Below are 18,875 nucleotides of genomic sequence, written 5' to 3'. Positions count from 1 at the left end.
TATAAATGTATTTGTCTTATATTTGTGAAAGGAAGCTGAAGGAAGATAAATGAAAAACTAGTAAAAATGGTTATCTAAAGGGGGAGGGTGGGAAGAGGAGAGGTGATTTCTCTAAAAGTACGTTATTATCTAGTTTTGACTTTGGAACCATGTAAATATTTTACATATTTAAAAGAATTAAAAAGTTAAACCAATCCCTGAAAACCAAAAACAGATTGAAACAAATGAACTGTATATAAAGTTGGTGACATAACCACTCAGAGAAAAGAATTACTTCAGATGACTTTAAAATTCAGTATTTTGACAGTTCATTCATGGAGGGATCAATTCTAAGGATAAAAGAACTGCAAAGAAATCTAAAACTGCATTCAGTAGTATTAGTGTTATTAGTAGTGTTGATATTATTTTGTAATTATAGATGTATTATAGGATAAAGTAGTAGTTACGCTAGTATTGTTAGTGCTCCAGGTTTTAAGTGTAAGTGAAAAGAGATAGAAATATAAAAATCAAATGAGGTATGTATTAATTTTGAATTAAAAATATTATCAACTCCCTTGTTCTCTCAAAAAGTACATATTATCTAGATCTTCTACTAAAAAGGCATAGAAGCAGTGAAGCTCAGTGGTCAGACTGGTGTCTACTATGGTTTCCCACTTTAGTTCCTTGGAGAAGTGGGTGATTCCAGATCTGGGCAGGCGTTGTAATAAGATGAGTCTGGGATAACTAATTGTTGGCAAGGAAACTATTGAAAACTAATAAGGTCATGCCTAAAGGACACTGAAGCCAATTTGAAGGGATAGTTTGAGCATCAAAAAGAATACTGATTGCAATAAATTGCAACGCATCGTACGTATAAAAAGTTCAAAATGATATTCATCCCCACAAAACTCATTGGTCACTGTGGGAAGTTGTTAGGGCAGTAACTCATTCTGAAAATGGATAAATGAAACAAGCATTTATCCTGCCTTTCCTATTTTAACTATATTTTATAGTAACTAAGCATTTGATGAGGGTAAATTCTTTATAGAAGAATTATAGCTAGTAAATGGAAAAGGAATGGCAGAATTAGAAAATCACCATTTGGCAAACCCTAGTGACAAAGTAAGAGAGTGGCATGGACATATATACACTACCAAATGTAAAGATAGCTAGTGGGAAGCAGCTTCATAGCACAGGGAGATGAGCTCCGTGCTTTGTGACCACGTAGAGGGGTGGGATAGGGAGGGTGGGAGGGAGGGAGATGCAAGACGGAAGAAATATGGGAACATATTTCTATGTATAACTTATTCACTTTGTTATAAAGCAGAAACTAACACACCATTGAAAAGCAATTATACTCCAATAAAAATGTTAAAAAAAAAAAAAAAAAACCTAGTGAAATAGGCAACAATATCAATAGATTTTAAACACATTAGGTGAAGAGTTGATGGGGAACTTCAAAATGGAGGAATCAGGCTGACACCACTTGAACCTACTGATCAGTCTTAACATCACTGGAAGTAGAACAAGCAGAACTCTTGTGCTTCATGATGTGATATAATCGGAAATTCATAGCATTGCCTATAAGTACTCTTGCCTAGTAATTGAATGTGAACTTATGAAGCCTCTAGATTCAATTGCTGGTTTATAGGAAATAATAAGAGTAAAGGAATAAATAAATATCATAAGCAATCAGCCAAATCCAGAATGTGGGACCTTTTCCAAGATTAATGATCTAGTTGCTCCAGTAAGTGGAGAGGAATGTTGCCGTAGAATGAGATGTAAAGGATAACAATCAAATACAATATATGGACCTTGTTGGGTGTCAATTACATATCAGATGTAAAAAGACATTTTGAGATATTTGGGGAGATTCAAATGTGGACTAGGTATTGAGTGATATTAAAGAATTATTATTAACTTTGTTGGTGTAATAATGTTAAGGTGGGTTTTTTTTTTTAGGTCTTTATCAGTTAACGATACGTACTGAAATAAGAAAGGGTGAGATGATACTGGAATATACTTAAAAGACTTTAAAATATGTAGAGAATGGTAAATAAGATTGGCAAAACGTTGATGACTGCTAAAGCTGGGTGATGGGTACATCAGGGCTCATTATGAGCTAGTCCTTCTATTTTTTAATATTTTTTAAATGTCCATGACAAAAAGAAAAAAGACTGTAGCCCACAGAACTAACTGCCCAGGGGAGCTGGAGATTAGCCTCGGGGGCTGTGCGCTGAGGAGCAGCGTGCGACATCTCATGCAGAGCTGATCCGACGCCCTCGGTGTCCCTGCTGAACACTGGCCTCTGCAGCTTGCCTGTTCACCCCAGTAGCACTGGAGATTGGAAGTTCCAGCTAGCACTGCTGCCGCAGAATTTCCAGTGAGGTTCTCCCTGCTGCTTTATGTTCCTAGCTCCCAGTTTAAAGCCCGGGGTGGGTGGGGAGGGCGTGCTTTTGATTGCCAGAACCTCTGTCTCAGGCCAGTACCTGTAGCTACAGAGGCTGGAAAATAAGTATCTGGCGTTTTCACCCTCTCAGGAGAGGGTGGACTCCGCTCCTCACTAAGCCGTATGAGCTAGTGGATTCCCTAATTATGAAAATGGTATTCAGAAACTGGGCTATGAAAAACAATGACAAATACGTTCTATAATCAGTGTATTTATATTTCTGAGTTAGCTGAAGTACTGCAAAACAATTTTTTTTCTCAGATTTTTTACTTTATTTGAAGAAAGTTTCTAGTTGTGCAGTAGTGAGCTGGAGTTGACATATATAAGCACAGTCTCTGGTCTGGAAGAAATCTTTGTTATTTGATGTAAGACTAAACTTGCAACATGTTTGTATACATGAAAATACCCAAAGTAGATAGGTTTTTGAAGGGAATGGAAATACCTTGGCTTCTATTGAATATCTTAGCCAGTGGTAGATGGAGATAATAAAAAGAACACATAAAACTCCAACTCTTAACTGTAGCCATTGATTTTATTTTCTTCCTTTAACAAACTTTAACCAATTACTCAATACTCATGGCTGCTGGTAAGCAGGAAATTGGAAATCTTGGGTATCTGCTCTTTCTACTTCTTCCCCTCACATTTTGGTAGAATCGATCATGAGAATGCTTAAAGGCAGGCAATAAGAGAGGCAAATAGGAATCGGCATATGGATAATGCACAGACACTTCAATCAGAGTTTTAATAACTGTGATGGTGAAAGTACTTGTTTGGTTCTTGTATCTAAAGTCTTGTCGTAAGGTACCAAGGCCTTAAAACGTGCTTTGATTATAGAATAATATTTGTGAAACTAGTAGTGGATTAGGTATTAGGTAGAAAACTATATACCCTACAGTGCATTCCATGTTTATCATGATGGTGTTAGCCTCAGCTGTATCACCTAGAGAGTCTAATTTCCCTTGCCTGGTAGGTTTTCAGTCCCTCATCAGTTGCTATTGATCTGATAGAGAACTGTGGCTCTTCCTGTTGAGTTTAATCAGTAAAGCTTTTTGAAGTTAGAAACTGTTGCTTGTTTGAGAACATCAGGTTACAAGTTTCAGTTTAGATCTTCTAGTTACTCAGTAGCTGTAAGACCATGCAAAAGGAATATACAGAAATACTAGGAGACCTTTTTTTTTTTTAAGTTATAGCTGATACTTCCAAAGTACACTGGGCAGGATAATCTCTTAAACTTCAGATTATTGCTACGGCAAAAATTTGTACTTGATTGACTAAAACTACTTTATCATAAAATGTGACATTACTGTTAATTGCATTTTTCAATAATTTTTTCTTTCCATTCCCAGGAATACAAACAAGTGATCCTAATGCTGTGGTCATAGGATTGGCGCCAGACCATTTTCATTATCAAATTCTGAATCAAGCATTCCGGTAAGTCTTTAGCTGTTTAGTTTTCATGTGATCATATACTCCCTTCTTCTCTTCTTAAGTCTTTGTTGTGTAAAGTTATACATAATTTACTTTCTGGCCACCTAGATTGTAGGTGGACAGATATCTTAAAGATCACTTCAAGATCAACATTAAATATTTATTACTGTCTTCCTTTGTTTTTAAAAAATAATCAGTATGTTAAAACGTGGTGATCACTGGGGTTTTTCTGGTTTATAGGATCAATATTCTGGGACAGAAATTCATAATCAAATTGTAAATCTAAAGCTAGGAGTTTTATTATCACTCCTGTGATTCTTCACTGACTCTGATCTCTGAAGGAAAATAAGATCCAGGCTAATTCACCCAAAACAGTAAATGTGATTCTTCCTCCAGCGAGAATCCAGGCTATCGAAAAAAGTTGGCACGTTTGACCACACTTTCAAAGAAATTATTCGACGAGTGACGATGGTAGTCTGATCTGTGATTGTGGCAGTAGGGATGAAGAAAACGAGATCCTGGTATTGTCAACATGACTTGATGGACAGTTGGGTCAAGGGGGTGAAGAAGAACAGTGAGTCGACATCTAGGTATCTAACCTAAGTGCCTGTGATAGAGAACACTCCCTGTGTGGGTTCAGGAGGTGATGAGTTTAGGGTGGGGCTCTTCGAACTGTGGGCTGTATAAGTGGAGGGGTTCCAATAGTTGTTGGTAGAAAGTGAGGAACCACAACTAACATGTAAAATGTTATAAATCTTCACTTGTGTGTGCATTTTACCTGTATGAACTTTTTACTGCTACTTCCAAAAGGCAGACTGCGTACTGGTTCTCATACTTCCTAAACTAAATTGGATCAGAATTTATTCGCAAGTCTACCCTAGAGTGAGATTGTGACTTTTTTCCCCTGGGATTTTTCGTTTTTTATAGATTTTTCATTTTTCATCTTGCCTTTTGCTTCTTGTTGAACATTAAACAGTGTAATTTGCCTTTAAATTTATGACAAGCTAAGTAGTCCTACATATTGCATAGATGTACATTGAACTAACGTAAAAAAAATTTCTTTAATAGCTTGGTAAATTTTTGGAATTTAACATCATTTTCTTACCAGTACGAAGATTTTCAAGAATCATTCTCACTTATACTTGATGTAGAATTCACTTCTTGATGTATATGTTCTAGAATCAAAATGTTAAAACTCACTACAAGGTTCACACATCTGGGCACATTATTTGGTCTTGAAGATGGCTACCCTGTGTACAATCTATGTGGCCAGAAATAGCCCTTTGGGAACAGTCACCTTTCTTCCATTTGCACACTAATTTTAGATCCTCGGTTATGAAAACTATGGCTACTAAATGTACTTTTATTCGTGACGCTCTTAGTTACTGTGATAGTCAAGCCTTTGTTTAAATAAAAACAAATTCACTTTTTATAATTGCTCAGTAGACATTATTTCCCAAAGATCCACTATTGTGCCAGATTGCTTGAGTATTAAAACTTCTTTGCTTCACCTACTTCAGTTTTCTACTGTAGCTTCTTGGGAGACAGGGGGACAAAGGGATTATCTCACCAGCTCCTTAAGGTTTTTATAACTATAACCAAACAGTTTTCATTTGAAATAGAGAACCTGCTATTATTTCTTACTTCCGAATTTACCCCCTGCTACATTTTATTCATTTCTGAACCACAGAATTCAAGGAGAAGGTATTGATTGATTTTAGCTGGTAATTTGGGAAGGACCTATTTAATAGGAAGTTGGAAGGTCTCTGTCCTAGATAAATACTAGACTCAGGGTAATAAAAATGTATGTTGATATAATACTGACTTTGTAATTGTACACTTCCCTAACCATATTGATTTTTTTAAACACTACCTTTTAAAGCATTACAGTGTAGTTATAAGTCAACTCTAATTTCACAAATGCACTTAACAGCTGGGTGGAAAGTTAACAAAAGGATTTTAGGTCTTGCCCTTCTTTGCATATTGATGTCTCCACAGAGACTATGCCTTCCAACCAATGACTACAGCTGTTTGGGTTGTGACATCTCAAATGCACCGCCAATTAGTTAAATTACTGTTCAGGTTCTTAATGAGAATAAACATTGGATTTTAAACCCCGTTGCATAGCTGCCTTAAATACCAGCTTTAGGGGCATATTGCCCTCAGGCAGATACATCAACCTTCCACATTACACTCCTGTTAGTTACTGTATTTTGAGTGTGTAGGCCCCCCTGAAATACATAGTATGCTCTGTCTACAAAAATGTCTTAAATGTCTGAATAAGATTGAAAACACTGAATTTTAAAGAATTAATTTTGGAAAAGGATATGAACCACTTATAGGGGATAGACGTGATTTGGGCTTGGATTCTATGAAACATTCAAATCCTGAGAGCCATGGATGGCTTTTTACCTTTTACCTAATACTAAAAGGTACAAAGTGTAATATAATGAATACCCATATGCCCATCAGTCGGTTTAAAAAATACAAGTTATCAACACGTTTGATATCCCCTGTATGTCCCTCCTCAGTTTTGTCAGCCAAGACCCAAAAGTAATCAGGATTGTGAATTTCTGTTTATCATTGTCTTGCATTTGTTTATACTTGTAACACATACGTAGGTATTTCTAGACAATACGTAGTATTTAGTATTATCTTGCATGTTTTATACTTTATGTGTGCATCAGTTTGCTTCCCTAGAAATAATGTATGATTCATCAATATGAATACCTACAACTCCAGTTCATTCATTTTCACAGTTGTAGTACTAGCTTGTAGCAAGGTCTTTTTTCATCTTCTGACCTGTTAGGAAAAAAAAAGCTTGAGCATTTTAGTAAGGGACCAACTTTAATTAAATTCTATTCGGAGAAAGCCTACCTGGGTAAGCAGATCACTTAATCTAAATGAACTTGGTATTAACAAGACTAAAAAATATCTAACCTCAAAATTAATACGTCCTCCCGGAATAAAGACGCAGAGGTAGAGAATGAACTTGAGGATGGGGCCGTGGGGTAGGGTAAGCTGGAACGAAGTGAAAGAGTAGCATTGACACGACCAAATGTAAAATAGCTAGTGGGAAGCAGCTGCATAGCACGGGGAGATCAGCTCGGTGCTTTGTGACCGCCTGGAGGGGTGGGATAGGGAGGGTGGGAGGGAGGCGCAAGAGGGAGGGGATGTGGGGACATATGTATATGTATAACTGATTCACGTTGTTATAAAGCAGAAACTAACACACCATTGTAAAGCAATTATACTCCAATAAAGATGTTAAAAAAATTAATACGTCCTCATTGTGGAAATTTTCAAATGCCCAAAAAAGAAACATGAATAAACAAAATTACCTGTGATTCTCCACCTAAGAGAACTACAGTTAACATTTTAGCATATAGCTAGTTTATTTGTTTCCATGCACATACATATTTAGACAAAAATGAGAGTGTATACATACTGTGCTGTAATTGCCTTTTAAAAAGCCAACAATATATTGTGCATGTTTTTCTATATTCTTAAATATTCTTCTAAAACATATTTGATTCCCAGAGCATATTCCACTTTAAAAAGTGCAATAAATTGTGTAGCCATGTATTTCTGATTGTTAGTTATTTCCAGGTTTCATGAGTTAGTTTTTTAAAAAAACTTCTGAACGTGTTTGATAAGCAATATTTATATTTACGTAACATGTTTTCTCAGAAGTACAGTTGCTGGATCAAAGGAATTTTGGGAAAAAACTGCATGGAAATTGCTTAACTTAAGAATAGTTCACAGAAAAAAATTTTTCTACATTAAGAGCAGCTGCCCTCTAGCTTCTCAAGGAGCTGATTAAAATGTTACAATTGAAGATAAGCGACATCATATAACTTTCACATTTAAATGCGGAGATGAAGGCTGCTTAAGAATAATGTTTTGAAGCTTTGCTAATGACTTCTTTCCTATAATTGTTACAAGGTACGAGAATCCTCCAAAAGTCTTAGAGGTGCGCAGAAATTAGTTTCTCGTGTGTTTGGGGAAGAGATTCTTATCCCCGTAAAAGGTTTCTGTTGAATATTGGATTGCTTTCTTTTCCCCTTCTCATTAAGAAAAGAATAAAAAGTTTAATTACTAATGTATTCAATTGCTTACAAAGGGAAGAAGGGAAGGGGAGGGGAAAAATCAACAATAATGGCCTCAGTTACTGCATTTGTACAGCAGCTCGTGAATCTTTTCTAAGAGCCCTGGGCATAAGGAATTCTAGAACAATGTGGCAGTGGGGCTTAAATTAGAAATATTTCCGTGAGCTGTTTCCATTTTGAAAGGGCTGACTGCCATGCAATCTTTTTTTTTTTTTTTTTTTGCGGTACGCGGGCCTCTCACTGTTGTGGCCTCTCCCGTTGCGGAGCACAGGCTCCGGACGCGTAGGCTCAGCGGCCATGGCTCACGGGCCTAGCTGCTCCGCGGCATGTGGGATCTTCCCGGACCGGGGCACGAACCCGTGTCCCCTGTATCAGCAGGCGGACTCTCAACCACTGCGCCACCAGGGAAGACCTATGCAATCTTTTTTTTTTTTTTTTTTTTTTTTGCGGTACACGGGCCTCTCAGTGCCGCGGCCTCTCCCGTTGCGGAGCACAGGCTCCGGACGCGCAGGCCCAGCGGCCATGGCTCACGGGCCCAGCCGCTCCGCGACACATGGGATCTTCCCGGACCGGGATACGAACCCACATCCCCTGCATCGGCAGGTGGACTCTCAACCACTGCGCCACCAGGGAAGCCCCCTATGCAATCTTTTTAATTAAGGTCCAGACTATAAAAATAAAACACTCTGGAGATGAGAAATTGTTGAAGACTTAAGAACTTGAGTTATTTAAAGCGTTCCATTAGTATATGCAGAACAACTTTATATGCCAATTTGAAGATCACAGAATACAGAATTGAGTTTAATATTAGTCATTACTCATTATTTAATTAACTGGGGAGATTCTTTTATGATCAAGGCAACTCTTGCTACTCTAAATAAAAGCTTTAGGTGAATAAACCACATAAATATATTGTTACTGATCTTTTAAAATTGATGTATAACATGTACAATAAGGTATACAGATTGTCAGTGTACAACTCAATAAAAATGGACACATAGATAAACCTGTGTAACCGCCACTCTGATCACGAGACAGAACATTTCCAGGGCCCTAGAAGGCTCTCTATCCCAGTCAATACCACCCCTTCCTCAAGGTAACCACTACTCTGACTTCTATCAATATTGCCAGTTTTTGATCTTCATATGAATGAAATCACACAGTTGTAGCATTTTGTTTTTGGTCTGTTTTTGAGATTTATCCAAATTGTTGCATGTAGCAGTACTTTGTTTTTATTTTGTTCTTTATTTTTGTTGTTGTGTAGTAGTCTATTAAATGTGTATTCCACAATTTATTCAATTGTTAATGGACATTTGGATTTTTCCAGTTTTGGCTGTTAAGTATAAAGCTGCTATGAACATTCTTCTACATGTCTTTTGGGGACATATCCACTCATTTCTCTTGGGTCTGTATCTGGAAGTGAAATTACAGGATAATAGGATAAGTACTTGCTTAGCTTTAGTAAATATTGCCAAACAATTTTCCACAGTGATTATGTGGAGTCATATGTTATGACCCACCAGCTATGAACAAGAGTTCCAGTTGCTCCACATTCTCACCAGTCTCTCGTTAGTCTATATCATTGTAGCTATTCTTTCTGGTGTGTATAGTGATACCTTACTGAGTTTCAATTCGTATTTCCCTGGTGAGTAAGATTGTTGAAGCCTTTTCATATACTTATTGGCTATTGGATAACTTCTTTCATGACCTACACATTCAAGTCTTTTATCGCCTCTGATTGGGTTATAGTTTTCTTAGTGATTTGTTGGGGTTGTGTATGTGTTAGGTACACACGTGTCTTTGGTTGGATATATGTACTGCAGATGTCCTATCCCTGTCTGTGGTTTGCCAGTTCATTCTTTTAACAGTATGAGAACATGAAGTTTTTAATTTTGATGGAGTCCAATTTGTCAATATTTTCTTCTGTTATGCCTAAGAGATTTTTGCCCACCTCACGGTCATGAAGATAGTCTCCTGTGTTTTCTTCTGCATGCTTTATTGTTCTACCTTTAGCAATTAGGTCTAAGGTCTGTTTTGAATTAACTTTTGTGAATTGTGTGAAGTAAATTTCATTTTTTCTTTACAGATATCCAGTTGCTTCTGCAACATTTATTGCTTAGATCCATTCTTTCAAAAGCCTCACAGAATTGCAGTGATGTTTTAGTGCTTTGACATAAATCAAGTGACTATATATGTGTGGCTCTGTTTCTAGATTTTTTATCTATACTTGTGCACTTCCACAGTGTCTTGAATACTGTAGCTCTATAATAAATCTTAATATCTGGTAGTATACATTCTTCAACTTAATCCTTTTTAAGATTCTACATCCATTTCCATATAAATTTTGGAATCAACTTGTCAGTTTCCACAAAAAAAGCTCACTAGGAGTTTGATTGCTAGTTTATTAAATCTGTGGATTTGGGTAGAATTTACTGAACAGTAATGTGTCTTCCAGTCTATGAAGATGGAATATATCTCCGTTTATTTAGATCTTAGTCTTACATTCTTCAGCAGTGTTTTGCAGTTTTTAGAGTATAGGTCTTAGAAATTTTGTTGAATTAATCCTTGTATTTCATGTTGTTTGATGCAATTATCAGTGGTATTTTGTTAAATTTCACTTTTAATTGCTTGTTGCTAATACATAGAAGTATAATTGAGATTTTGTATGTTAACCTTGTATTCATGACCTTCTTACTACATTCACTTGCTAATTCTAATAATTTATTTATAGAATCTTTTGAATTGGATTTTCTACATGGACAGTTGTCAACCACAAATAATGATAATTTTACTTCACACCTACCAATCTTTGTATTTTCATTTCTTTTTCTTGCTTTATTACACTCTCTGGGAACTACAATACCAGATAGAAGTGGGGATAGTAGGTAACCTACTATTAATGAGAAAATTGCTGTGTCAGTATGATATTGGAGATATTCTGGGGGTTTCAATTAAGTGTTGATGGGATTTTCTCTTGATATATTTCATGGTTTGCTATTGTTTTAATTTGAACTTTTGGTAGTCGTGTTTGTCAGGTTGGTGGGTATTAGTTTTAAATGTATTGCATGTCAAGGTTTTGGCATCACCTGGTTCATTTGTTCTCAACTGGGGACATTTTTCCTCCCCAGGGGACATTCAGCAATGTCTGGAGACATTTTTGGATGTCACAACTGGGTGCTACTGGTATCTAGTGGGTAGAGGCCATGGATGCGGCTAAACATCCCACAGGTATAGGACAGATCCCCCCACATAAAGCATTTTTCAGGAAAAAAATGTCAGAAGTGTTGAGAGTGAAAAGACCTGATCTGATTCAGTTCCTTCATTTGATAAGAAACCGGGGCCCACAAATGTGAAGTGATTTGCTGTTACCTATTTTAAGTAGCACAGACACTACACTTCCTATATTTATGAATAAAAATAATTGTCATTACTGTCAGATAGATAGTATGAAAAAGTTTGCATATATCATCTCTATTCCCCAAGAAGATAATTGTTATTCCCCATTTTATAGATCAGGACACTAAGGCATACAATGCTTCATCCATTAATTAACTTATTCGATAAATATTTAGTGAAAGGTACCAGGGTTTTTGTTTTTGTTTTGGATTTTTTTTTTGGAAGTAAGAAATACAGTGATGAGTAAAACTAATGGGCATAGTGGAGATTGTAAGCTAGTGAGGAAGACAAACCAAACACAGTTGAGTAAGGATTATAAACTATAGGAAGTGATATAAAGGTGACATAAAGGAAAAGGGGGATGAGATAGAGATGAAATGTGAGGAGGAAGTCCACTTTGCAGGGAGATTGGGAATGGCTTCTTTGATGTGCTGACATTCAAGCTGAGACCTGACAAGTGAGCAGAAGATAGTTGTGTGCAAAGTATGGGGCTCTGTTTCAGGAGGAGGGAACACCAGGTGTGGGGGCTGAAGCAGGAAAGACTGTGTACATTTTTGGTACATAGTCAGTGACGGGGAAGGTGACTTGAGATTGGAGATGCAGACAGTGGCCAGGTAAGGCCAGGCCTTACAAGCTTTGGTAAGGACTTTGGGTTTTATATCTTTGCAACGAGAGGTTATTGAAAGGTTTTAAGCAGGGTAGGGACACGATCCCATCTGTACTTTTAAAACTCCCCCTATTGCATGTACGATGGGTTGGAATAACAGGGGAAGAGTAGAAAGCAGAAAGATGAGTTAAGACTATTGCAGAGGTTTGCCAGAGGAAGTAAGACCATTTTGAGAAATTTTTGTTTTTGTTTTGGACTTGGAAGTGACTGGATTTGCTAATAATAGGGATGTGGAAGGGTGAGGGAAAGTGAGAAATCAAGGATGACTGCTAGTTTCTGACTTGAGCAATGGGGCCAATTTAAAACTGAGTTGGGAAAGATTGGGGGAGGGTCGTTTTGGGGGGTGGAAAGAAAAGGACTCAATCGTTCGATGTCAGGCATATTAGGTTTCTTATTAAGCTGCCGTGTAATTTCATTTCCACATTCTCCATCTTCAGCAGAAATGGTGAAAAGTTGATCATTTTTTCTAAAAAAGTGAGTTTATTTGGAAGAGTGGTGGATTGGTTTTCTGGAGTTCTGGGTTCCCGCTCTCCTTGGTCTTGGCCAGCATCGCAAGGTGATCTTCTCATCTGTAAAATGGGGCGTGTTGGACTTGGTGTTCTTTACGGTCCCTTTCAGTAACGTACTGTGGCTCTGAATTTAAGTCATCCCCTTAGCTTTTCTCTCACTGCTCTGCCTAACATTTTTATAATGTGGTCCAGCTCCCTGGCTAGGACTTTTTATCGTTTTTTTCCTTTGCCGACATGGAATTTATAGCCATGGATTTTTGCGTCAGGCCTTCTTTATGCCTTTTTTTCTTGTTTCTTGCACCTCAATGGGCTTATAGTTAAATAGAGATAGAAGATTCTCAGATTTCTTCCCAATACATTACTTCTGGTAACAAAACAACCAACTTTTTTTTGCCCTGTCTAGGAAGTGTGAAAACAGTCCCAAGTATTGGGGTGTCTATTTTCTTACATTTTGAAAATGTTTAACTATACAAAAATCTTTCAATCTGTGTCCTTGAAAATATTTACCTTTCAGTCTATGCTGAACATGCCTTGGCTCTTCAAAGAGTCAGTAAAGCTTATGCTGTACGTAGAATGACAGAAGCAAGAACCACTTCCCGGAGAGATGCCTGTCTTCTCCAAGCTCCTGAAGAACCAGTTCCCATTTAGAGAAATGTAGAGGAACCCCCAGTTTTCGGCCCTTCCAGAGAAGGCACGGGAATTAAGTACACACATCAATCAAGCTGATAAGTCTCATCCCCAGTTAATACATAATAAAATATTAACAAAGCTAAATCAAATGAGTTTTTAGTTTAGCTATGTAAGTGGAAAGCAATTTTGAGGTCTGTTGCATAAAGAATTCCAGTTCCGTGATAGAGTAGCAGATAAATGGGATTGGGGGCAGAGTGACGAGAGGAGAGATAGATAACTCACCCGTTACTATCTCGTTGCTATCAGCTGTGGTTCTTTAAGGCCAACATAGTGGCCTTATCAGGTTTCCTAACAGTTGGGTTTTAAGATCTGCTTTAAGAAATAAATTTGTATTACTATTAGTGAATAAATTTGAAGGATCCGTCCTGTGCTGTGAGCAATTCGTAGTAACTAACAATTAGGCCCTGTAAGAGTCCAGTATTGGTTTTTACTTAATAAAATATTTAATCATAAATGTCTGAATCCTGCATCTCCCACAGGAAGGCATTTCCATGCCCACTGACAAGAATAATTTAGCAGTTTCATAGTTGAGCGCTTAATTACTCATAATTGTGAAGGGTAAGATGTGATGAATTCTTTCTCGATGGACATACTAAATATTTAACTAAGTAGATGACTTAAATTAAGCTAAGTGAGAGCATTTATTACATTGGTTACAAGCAGTTTAAGAAGAGTATCATGGGGGCTTCCCTGGTGGCGCAGTCGTTGAGAGTCCGCCTGCAGATGCAGGGGACACGGGTTCGTGCCCCGGTCCGGGAGGATCCCACATGCCGCGGAGCGGCTGGGCCCGTGGGCCATGGCCGCTGAGCCTGTGCGTCCGGAGCCTGCGCTCCGCAAGGGGAGAGGCCACAACAGTGAGAGGCCCGCGTAAGGCAAAAAAAAAAAAAAAAAAAAAAAAAAAGAAGAGTATCATGTCCTGCATTCGATTAGATTAATAGTATGTGTGTGACTCTCTCTGCTGTGTGACTTACAGGCTGCACTGTTGGGATGGTTGGCAGATTTTTTTGGATGGGGGGTAGTGGGGGTTTTTTTAGATTTGTTGTGTTTTGCCTGAGTCAGCAAGGAGGATCCTTGACTATATGTAGAGTTTAGTTCTGTAACAAGAAAACTCTTTATGCCCTTCCGGTTGGTATGAGAGTGTCTGTCCTACACCAGGAAGAAGGAAAGGACTTCACAGTATAGGCTCACCCTTAAGCCTTACCGCTGTGTCCTTCAGGGAAGGCAGCCTGATTTGCAAAGTAACGTCCGAAGCAGTCAAAAGGTAAAATGAAGAGGGAAAGATACAAGCAGAAAGTATTTGTAAAATGGTCTATGAGGGAAGGGATGCATGAGGGAAGGGATGTGGGAACAGATGTATATATATGACTGATTCACTTTGTTATAAAGCAGGAAAAAAAATGTAAAAAAAATAAAAATAAAAATAAAATGGTCTATGAAATTTCTGAATTCGAAAGAATCATATTTTGGAGCAGAGGACAGAGGAAACCAGGTATTTTAGGAGTTAGCTGAACATGTCACTGCAGCATCAGTTGAGTCGTACTGTAAAAGGCTCAGGAGCCTCCTGCTTACCATTAGGGAGGTTGAAACAACCTGTCTCATTAAGTTAAGCTGCTTCCCTCAAGTGTCTTATTTAGCTTTACTTCCCTTAATTCTCTTTCCGTGGTGATTTGGGTAAAATGTCTGAAACCACTAAAGGTAAAAGGTTGAAGCAATCCCCAATTTAATAATCTATCACCTTTCTTTAGTGTATCTGATTGTAATTCTCAGCAGTTCCTAGCGAAGTCATGAGAAGACAGCAAGTCATTAAAAGTTAATAAGAAACTATTTGTTTCTGTGAGTGTGAATAAAACCACTTTGTAAGTCTGACATTCTTTTCCAGTCATAGAAACCTTGCTTTTAGCCAGTTTCCATTTTCTCTGTCTCTCTAGGTTGCTCCTGGATGGGGCACCTCTGATAGCAATCCACAAAGCCAGGTATTACAAGAGGCAAGATGGCTTAGCCCTGGGGCCCGGACCATTTGTGACTGCTTTAGAGTATGCCACAGATACCAAAGCCACAGTCGTGGGGAAACCAGAGAAAATGTTCTTTTTGGAGGCATTGCGGAGCACTGGCTGTGAACCTGAGGAGGCCATCATGATTGGAGATGTAAGTAGAAGAGCCCAGGAAATGCCCTGGGCTTACCTGTCATGCTGGGAGGAGCCAACTTCAAAGCACTGCTTTGAAACACAAGCAGGCTCTTATTGGTGATGGTGATATCAGATGGTAGTAAGAGGCTACCATAAAACAGGCTTTCCAGTAGTTGTTTACTGGTATTCTAAAGAACTGAAATATCGATTATTTCTGACATTCTTCATAGTGTGACGAGATATATACAATTCAAAAGACCATCAACTGCAAGGCAATTAAATGCTTTATATGTCTTTTTGAAGAAAACTTCTACATTGATTTAGACTTTTTTGACTCTTCCTTAAGGCAAAGAACACCTATACCCAAAGAATTCTCAATAATCAAAATTACTGATTTTTTTGCTAGTATATGCTTTATGGAAGAACTTCCCAGTCCGTGTGCCACAAATAGCTAAAGGTATCGATTGCCTCAGGCCTAGGAGTGGCAGGGCTGAACCTGGACAATGCGGCCCTACCCAGTGGGCCCTCCCTTTCCTTGTTCACTTTCCCACCTCCCTTCCTTCTGTCCCTCTCCCCCATCTCCCCTGCTTCAACAAGGCAAGTTTAGAGGCACAGAAAAGCTTTTCAGTTAGACCTTGAAGGAAGATTTTGACATTTTAAGACTCATTTCCAAGGGCTGTTATTGAATAATATGAATGATTTTTAAGGAAAAAACTTTTCTTTGGGTGTGATCTGAATGAATCCTGCTTATACACATGAGATGGTAGGATTGATTTTATTGATGATGTTTCTTCCAGTTCTTGGATTTTTATTACCTTGCATTTGTCATCACAATTAGCCAAGTATATTCACCCCTATCTTGAGTAAGAATTGGAAGACAAAAGCTTCCCTTTGAAACTGATCTGTTATTCCTAAGTGTGAAGTGAATATCAGACAGTCTCAGAATCTGTTTAAGTGCACTGATCTGATTTGATTCCCCCTGTTAGGGACGATTGGATGGAAAGTAAGGATAATGTTACGTGGATAGCACAAGAGCTGTCTTCTGAACCTAGTTCATTCACTGTCCTGCAGTTGGATCATTTACCTTAAAAGCTGCCAAATGATAGAATGCTTTTTTCCAAATGATAGATTTCCTTTTTAAAATGGGAATAGATGTACATGTGGCAAAACATGAAGCACTGTAACTGTGCTCTTTATGTTTGGTTACTAGGATTACTACTCCGTTTTTTACCTCTACCTCTATTACGCTTCCCTTTTCCAATGGTATGCTCCCTCAGACGTGGGTTTATCCTTTTTTACACCTCCTTCTCTTTCATTTTAAGGAAAAAAAACATGGGATTACAGTTGGCCATCCTGTCCTAATAAATCAGTTGGTCAGTTTTGTTGGCAAGTTCACTGATGGCACTGGACTAAATGCTCTGTTATGCTTTTCTAGGATTGCAGGGATGATGTTGGTGGGGCTCAGAATGCCGGCATGCTGGGCATCTTAGTCAAAACTGGTATGTATCTTCAGCGTAATATTCTGTTTCTCTAAAACAGAATGGTAGAATACACAACTGCTTAAAGAACAGTCTTTGAAGAAATGGCAAAGCCCACTGGGCACTTTAATTCTCTTTCTACCACAAAGCAAAAATAAAATGGGTTTAGGATTGCAGGGGAAAAAGACAATGTGAAAGAAGGGCCCATGCTGTGCAAAGCTAGGAAGATCAGATCAGAGTTCAGAGGTATTTTAACAGTTACACAGAGATAACCATACACAATTGACCATTAGCATTTGTATGATTTTCTGGACATACAAATCACCAAAGTTGACCAAAAGACCATTGATAGTGGGGCTCTGTAAAAATATGTTTTCTTTTTGCACCAGCTATAAGATGAAGTTGATCTTTTTAGCAACTGGCTAGCTAAGTGATCTGATACTTTGTGTTCATGTTTACATTTTTTTAAAAAACCACACAAAAAACTTTGGTCTTTTCACTTACTGTTTTAGTAACAATTTCCTGTACCAAAATTAGGTAAACCGGGTGTGGTCCCTCAAATAAATTTAAGGAAAGGGAAAGAACCTAATGGGGGAGACTCAGCTAATACGGTATCATGGCAACAGTGGACCAGTTAGGTGTCCTGGGTCTTGGTCTCAGCTCTACACTGACTGTGAGACTCTGGGCAAGGCCCTTCACCTCTTTGGGCCATTTACAGATGATGGGGCTGGACTGGTCCTTTCTAGCTCTCACAGTATATGAGTATTACACTGTGCAGTTTTCCTATGTGGAGTGTGATTAATAAAGTCCTTTCAAGGTAAGGAAAGAATAGTCATGAGAGTTGTGTGGGCTTGTGTGCTGTTGACTAGGGACTTGATGAGCCTTTGCAGATAAAATGAAAAGGTCTCCCCCGCACCTGCCCCCAGCTGCCACCTGCTGAGCTTAAAACTAATAGCACGTGTTTGAGGATGACAGCCAGGAGTCTGGTCTGAGAATTGTCATCGGGCTCTTATCAGTTAAACAGCAGATAGGTGGTTCCATAGATGGCTCTGTGAGTTCATATGCCTGGCTTCATACAGGCTGTTCAGAAAAGGTAAGATTTAAACACAAAGTCACAGACGAGCTGCCACTGGGAAATTTTTTAGATAGAGTATATTTACTCATGATTGTGATGTTCAAGAAAATGTGGTTGCATAACAGCTATTTTGAATTTAAAAACAGAAACAAGAAAACATAGATGTTGCTACAATTGAATAAGAAGTATTTTCCAGGCCCTGTGTGAACAAAGAATGGGACCAGTCTTCTCATGCTGGGTGTCTGGAGTGAACCATTGGAGCCTTGCAGATAGTGACTCCAGTCACTCTAGAATTAATAGTATTGTTTTTTCACATTTCTAATTCAAAATGATCACCGTCTTCCCAGAAACATGCCCTCTGATGGAAGCAAAAAAGAGGATTTATCAGGGAGTCAGGAAAAATAGCCACATTCCTCTTCCTCCCCCGTATCTGAATTTTCAGACTTTTATCATTCCTCATCATTTTATGATCTGGTCATTGAGGAAACCCTCAGATAACTATTTTCCTCTCGGGTATTGTTCCCATGAACATTTCCTTTCTTTAGGTCACATAACTAAGGATTTACACCAAGTATGAAAACTGGTCCTATGCCGGGGTCTTGTAGGTCCAGCTTCCCTAGCTGGTCTCCATTGGCTCTGCCTTCTTTTCTGACTGGCAGTTGGTTGTGGTCAGCCTGTCAGAGGCATCCAGTTAGTCTTAGAGAAGCCAGCAGCTCCAAGCCAGCAGCTCCACACAATCAAATCTAAAATATCTAACTTAGAAACGTAGCTAAGTCCAGCTCATGAAAACAGGCCCATTTGTATTGTTCATCTTTGGTCAGAAAAAAGTCCCAAGTAAGCCCACTGTTCTGAAAGCGTACAGAGCAGCCGGCTCTACTCATAAGTTTGAAGTCAGTACAGTGAACAGTTGCTGGGTTTCCCAGTGTTTGAAAATTACCAGAGAGATTTTAAATTATTCAGTGATAGTCG

The 18,875-nt window shown here is 38.4% G+C and overlaps 1 protein-coding gene across 4 annotated transcripts in view; it reads left to right on the top strand.

Moving 5' to 3' along the window:
• Positions 1-18,875, top strand: part of HDHD2 (haloacid dehalogenase like hydrolase domain containing 2) — a 42,598-nt gene that overhangs the window by 16,480 nt on the left and 7,243 nt on the right. For all 4 annotated transcript variants that reach the window (XM_081253457.1, XM_081253459.1, XM_081253458.1 and 1 more), the window contains exons 4-6: positions 3,775-3,859; positions 15,156-15,372; positions 16,789-16,852. In XM_081253457.1, the coding sequence (XP_081109583.1) occupies positions 3,775-3,859; positions 15,156-15,372; positions 16,789-16,852 (366 nt within the window). The remainder of the gene's footprint in view (positions 1-3,774; positions 3,860-15,155; positions 15,373-16,788; positions 16,853-18,875) is intronic.

Source organism: Mesoplodon bidens (assembly GCF_964165515.1).
Source record: "Mesoplodon bidens genome assembly, chromosome: 13".
NCBI classification, from domain to species: Eukaryota; Metazoa; Chordata; class Mammalia; order Artiodactyla; family Ziphiidae; genus Mesoplodon; species Mesoplodon bidens.
The sequence above is the reverse complement of the archived record's forward strand: the minus strand, read 5'-3'. Positions and strand labels throughout refer to the sequence as shown.